General features: G+C 32.2%; 1 protein-coding gene across 1 annotated transcript; it reads left to right on the forward strand.

Moving 5' to 3' along the window:
* The first annotated feature begins 3,604 nt into the window (after positions 1-3,604).
* LOC117175472 (endoglucanase Z-like) lies at positions 3,605-4,090 on the forward strand. The gene has a single exon (XM_033365178.1). The coding sequence runs from the start codon at positions 3,605-3,607 to the stop codon at positions 4,088-4,090; it is 486 nt and encodes a 161-aa protein (XP_033221069.1).
* The last annotated feature ends 1,618 nt before the right edge of the window (positions 4,091-5,708 follow it).

Raw genomic sequence — 5,708 nt, forward strand, 5'->3', positions numbered from 1 at the left:
TTCTACGAATAGGGACAATTTTTCTTGCGGAGCCCACTAAAAATGTATCTTTAGTGTCTCCTAGCTGTAATTGTGTTTACATTATTAGAAAATATTAATTTTTTCAAGAATTTTAATAAATAAATGTACATTTTGACTAACTTTCCAAGAATAGGCTCAATTTTCTTTGCGAAATCAACTACAAATGCATTTCCAATGACTCGTTGCTATGTTACTTTGTCAACGGATTAGAAATGGTTTACTAATGCTTTCTTGTGGGTTTGATTGTCCAATTAACAAGAATTGTTCATTTTTAAAACAATATTTATGTAAAAATGCACAGTTTGACCATTTTTTTCATAAAAAGTATTAATTTTCTTAGCGAAATCAACAAAGAAATTCTTGCTAATTATTTCTTCTTTTACATTTTTCTTATTAGGAAAAAGTGTTTATAAATATTTAATTATAAAATTTTTTAAAGCAATCAACACCTTTTTGTAATTAAAAAAATGTGGCAATAAGGAATAATTGGAAAGACAGTTATTGTTGATACTACAAATAAAGTTAATGATTTTCATGAAAAAATGGTCAAACGATGCGTTTTTACATCAATATTGTTTAAATAATGAACCGTTTGTGTAAATTGGACAAACAAGGCAACACGGAGGAATTGATGAGACATTTTTAGCTTACTCCGCAAAAATGAGCCTATGCCTGAAAAAGTGACCAAAGCGTACATTTGTTTACAAAAATTGTTTAAATAATTAACCTTTCCTACTCGTTAACAAAAGAGCATAGGAAAGAGTATTCGAAATACATTTTTGTCGATTGCGCATAAAAAATGAAGCCTATTCTTGGAAAAATGTTCAAATTGTTTATTTGTTTCTAAAAATTTTTTTTAAATTAATATTTTTTATCAATTCGAACAAAATTAAAGCTGGGAGACTTACTAACGATGTATTTTTAGTGGGTACCACAAAAAAATGGAGCCTATTCATTGTGACATACGATAACTGTGGATTTGTTTATAAAATTTTTTCAAAGAATTGCCAACAGCAGATTATGTTAAGTAATCACAATTAGGAATATACCTGAAATTTTCAGATACAAATATTGTTTATTTTGTTGTTAAATCAAACATTTTTGTTTAGCTAAATTTAAATTTAGGCACCGACGCGATATACCCAAAAGCCTTCCGGTCATTCTAAAAGAAAAGTCAAAATTAATTGAAATTTGAGTTGTAGACAGCCTTTGTCCAGAAAAATTTTTCTTGGTCACACTATTGACGTTCTGAATTCTCAAGTATAGATTAAAAAATGCAGGTGTATTCTTTTATTATCAATTTCTGAAGAATAAGGTAACGGCGAAGATGAATAAATTTATAACCAAATTTGTTTGGACAATTGCACATGGTACAATTATTAATTACACGGGTATGCATGCTTCTGCGTTCTCGTAAACGAAACTTGTTTTCTATGTAATTCCGTGAACTGAATTTAAATTTGAGCTCATGCTTACTCTATCACATAAGGTTTTTAGGACAAATGGGATTGACACTTCCCGAAAGAGCGTTTTTATTTCTATTTTACCTAACCTAAATCGTAGATATGTATATTATATCAGAAAGAATTAATTCAAAAATTGCGATAATACGTTTTGTTAGATAACTTTTGTATATACGTAAATAGTTTAGTAAATTATCAATAAATTATTAAACCGAAAAATATATTTCATTATTTTCTTTTTCGATATTGTATCTCAAATATTTATCCCTTCAATTGTGTTCACTTACTCCTTATCTTGAAGGGACGAATTATTTTCCAGCACACAGCAAAATCTCGAGAAAATTTTTTTGAATTGCGAATTTACAAAAATGTGTCAAATTAAGTGTTACCATTGCTCTGAAGTTGAACTGATTTCTGACTTGATTTCATACCTGTGAATTGTTACATAAAGAAAATTTGACAGTATAATAGAAACTCAACAGTGACATATTGCAATTTGAGTTTGAAATCTGCAGAAATTATGACTCGAAATGAGACGATAATAATGCCAGACAATGCAATTACCCGACCGATATGGATTTTGGCTGATGATAACTAATTTCTATATATTTTTCCCGCAGAATATGAATCCGTAGATGGAAGTAGAGAAATGTCTGTAGTGTTAGAGAAAAACGAGGACAAAAGTCCCAAAAAATCGTGTTTTTGTCCATTTTTGAGGACATGCAAAAATGTAATGCGAACTAATAGAAACTTTTAAGAGGTAAAAATGAAAGCTTGGTTTTTGCCATTTCGTCATGAAAAACAAACAAACGAGGCGCCATGACCTTGAAATAGTCGAGAGCAGCGAACGCCTAGGTGGAAGCGTGTGGTGGAATTGGCGTGCGCACATGCCCAATGTCCGTTTCCGATTATTTCAAGGTAATGGAACCTATTTTTTTTATTACGAAAGGGAATAAACCAATCTTCCATTCAATCCCTCTAAGACCGTTCTATTGGCTCGCGCTACATTTTTACGCGTCATCCAAAATGGCTAAAAGGACGTTTTTTGGGTCATTCATTCCCGTTTTTCTCGAAAAATAGAGTCAATTCTCTACTGTCATCTACGAATTCAGATTCTACAAAAAATAAACCTATTGAAATTAATTATTATTGGTCAAGCGCAAAAAAATGGTTCGAAAATGTAGAACAGTGTAATAAGTGCAGCTTTTTCTGGTGTAGAAAAAGTACAAATATCTTGTGATGATGTTTTTGACTTTTTATCAGTTTTAGTAATTTATTCTGACATGAGACTAATGCAACTCGAGAAATGATGGCCATGATCCACTTTGTGGTCAGTATATATAATTTCGAGTCTTTCTTCAAAGACCATCAGTAACCTCAGAAATTTTTAAGTAAATAAAAAAACGGTATCCAACCAATATGCAGTTGATTGTTGGTCTTCTTCTCTGTGCTGCTTTAACCGTCGCCAACCCCAGTAAGGAATTTCTAGTTTTATAAAAATAGCTAGATCATAAATAAATTTGGAAATGTAACAAAGCACTTATTTGTACATGGAGTAGCTCATAAGTTTACTTTTATAAACTTAAAAACTTTCATTGTAAAATTTCATAAATAAACGGAGTAAATTACCGATTTCGAAAATTTATTTCTTTATTTTAACTTTTCATCCTTTTTCTTATTTGCAAATAACATGGTCACCCTTATTTTGCACGAAATGAATGAAGGTCCTTATCCTTATTGTTGTATTATCAATGAATAATTAATTATTTTTTAAAGATGTTTTACCGTCATCCGTGAAAGGTAACCATATATTGGTTGGCGGGAAACAAGGCACTTTAATTGGTAATAGTCTTTTCTGGGGCAAATCTGGCTGGGGAGCTGAAAGATTCTATAATAAAAAATTGGTAGCCAGGTTGAAATCTGATTGGAAGTCCAACTTGGTTCGGGCTGCCATGGAAGTTAAAGATCGAGGTGGTTATTTAAAATATCCTAAAGGAAATAAAAATAGATTAAAGACTGTGGTTGATGCTGCGATTGCAATTGGGATGTATGTCATCATCGACTGACACTCGCATCATGCCGATCAACATCAGGATAAGGCTATTGCCTTTTTCCAAGAAATGGCAAAACATTATTGCAAAGTAAATAATGTCATCTACGAAATTTGGAATGAACCAAAGCAGGTTAAATGGAAGGAAAATATAAAGCCTTATTTACTAGCAGTAATTAAGGCAATTCAGGATATTGATAAGAAAAACTTGATTGTTGTGGGCAGATCGACTTTTTCTCAGGACGTTGATGTGGTTGAAGGGGACCCCATAACTGGATTTGTAAATATTGCGTATTCTCTAAATTTTTACGCTGGAACCCATCATCAGGAGTTAAGCAAAAAGGTATCTATTGCACTTAAAAAAAATATCGCTGTGGTTGTGACCTTGTGGGGCACTGTTAATGCAGATGGTGATGGTACCGTTGCCACAAAGGAAACCAATGCCTGGGTTAAATTTATGACAGCTAAGAAACTGAGCAGCGCCAATCGGTCTATCAATGATAAGAAGGAAGGTGCTTCAGGTTTGAAAAAGGGAGCGAGTTCTGATGGACGATGACAGGAAAAGGACCTCACCGACTCAGGAAAATTGGTGCGGAAGTTGATCCATGACTGGTCTAAATGAAATAGTATTTTTGTTTTTAATTAAACAGCTTACTAATCCTGTCCTATTAAACTATAAAATAAAACTATATCAATAAATAAGTTGTGATATACTTCTAAAGGACTACTATTTGGGAAAACTAACTTTAACTCAAAACAGAATGTAAGGATTAGCCTGAGTTTGGTTCTACCACCCTTTTCTATTTTTGTTCTTTCATCCATTTAAATGCATGATTATGATTTTCATTAAAAGATAACATTTTTAATTAATAGCTCCGAGAGCCTATGTGTCATTTCACAAAAAAAACATCTAATTAAATTTTTTTCAAAGAAAGAATTTTTAAAGATTTGGATTAATGGTGTGTATTTTAGTGCAATTTTGATATTTCTGGTGATTAAAATAAGCTCTATAAATGTACAATATATGTAATATTTTGTCTTATTACAATATTTTAAATAAAAAATAATAATTCATATGAAAATGAATGAACTTATTCATTGTTAATGACTTAGTTTCATGATTATAATTTAAGAACATTTCAACTTTAAGTGAAGCCTGGAGTAATTTAATTGTCAGCGCTTTAAGTTTGAATTTTGTAAATTTTGATAGTTTTAATTTCGAAATCATATATTTCACAACGGTTTTAGAATAATTAAACTTTGAAGTTTCACAATTTAAAAAATCTTTAATCTGGAGCAGTGTTTTTCTGAAGATTTTTGTAAGATTTTTGTCCGTTAACGTAGAAGTTAGCTGAGAAAAATGCGATCGCATGAAAAAACACTGCAACCCGAATCCATGGTATCTTTTATCACTGTGTTTTTGTATTTGTATGTTATTCAATCAAAGTCCTTATATGGATTATCTAAAGAATTTCGGGATGTAAAATTTCTTAATTTAACGTCTGGGATACAACTGATTATTATTGGTAAAGAAAAACCTTATTTAATCGACTTCTTCCAGACTAATTAAAAGTACGAGGCTGGATCAAATATAAACCGGAATTTTACAAATACTTTTCTTAGCCAATCGCAAGCACTCTCACAGTGTAGGTTCTTGTAATGTAGTGTATTAGGAGTGGGTAAAACGCTTGGTGAGGTGTTTGACTAAGTCAATTCGTCAGTACAGCCATGAATGAGCAACAGGTTCCAGCGTCCGTTGCACAACGGGTTATAATAAAGTTTTTAACTAAAGAAGGCGTTAAACCGTGCGAAATTTTGACTCGATTGAAGGATCAGTATGGGGATGATACTCTGTCTAAAACTCAAGTGTTTGATTGGGCCAAAACGTTTAAGAGTGGACGAGAAAGTGTGGAAAATGTTAGTCATAATCGACGTCCAAGATCAAGTGTCCCTGGCGATAACATTGGTGCAGTTCGTGACCTTATTGAAAGTGACAGGCGGTTCACTATTCATGAAATCGCTTTGCAGGTGGGCATTAGCTATAGAAGCGCTCAAACAATCATTAAAAATCGTCTTGGTTTCAAAAAAATCTGTGCCCGATGGGTCCCGAAGTTATTGAACGAAGATCAAAAAAACATCCGACTGCGAATCAGTAAGAGACATCTGAATCGATT

This window comes from Belonocnema kinseyi, chromosome 6, assembly GCF_010883055.1.
Source record: "Belonocnema kinseyi isolate 2016_QV_RU_SX_M_011 chromosome 6, B_treatae_v1, whole genome shotgun sequence".
Classification (NCBI taxonomy): Eukaryota; Metazoa; Arthropoda; class Insecta; order Hymenoptera; family Cynipidae; genus Belonocnema; species Belonocnema kinseyi.

What these genes read in the sequence shown, in the direction of transcription:
- LOC117175472 (XM_033365178.1), top strand. Translation starts at nt 3,605, where the DNA reads ATGGCAAAACATTATTGCAAAGTAAATAATGTCATCTACGAAATTTGG.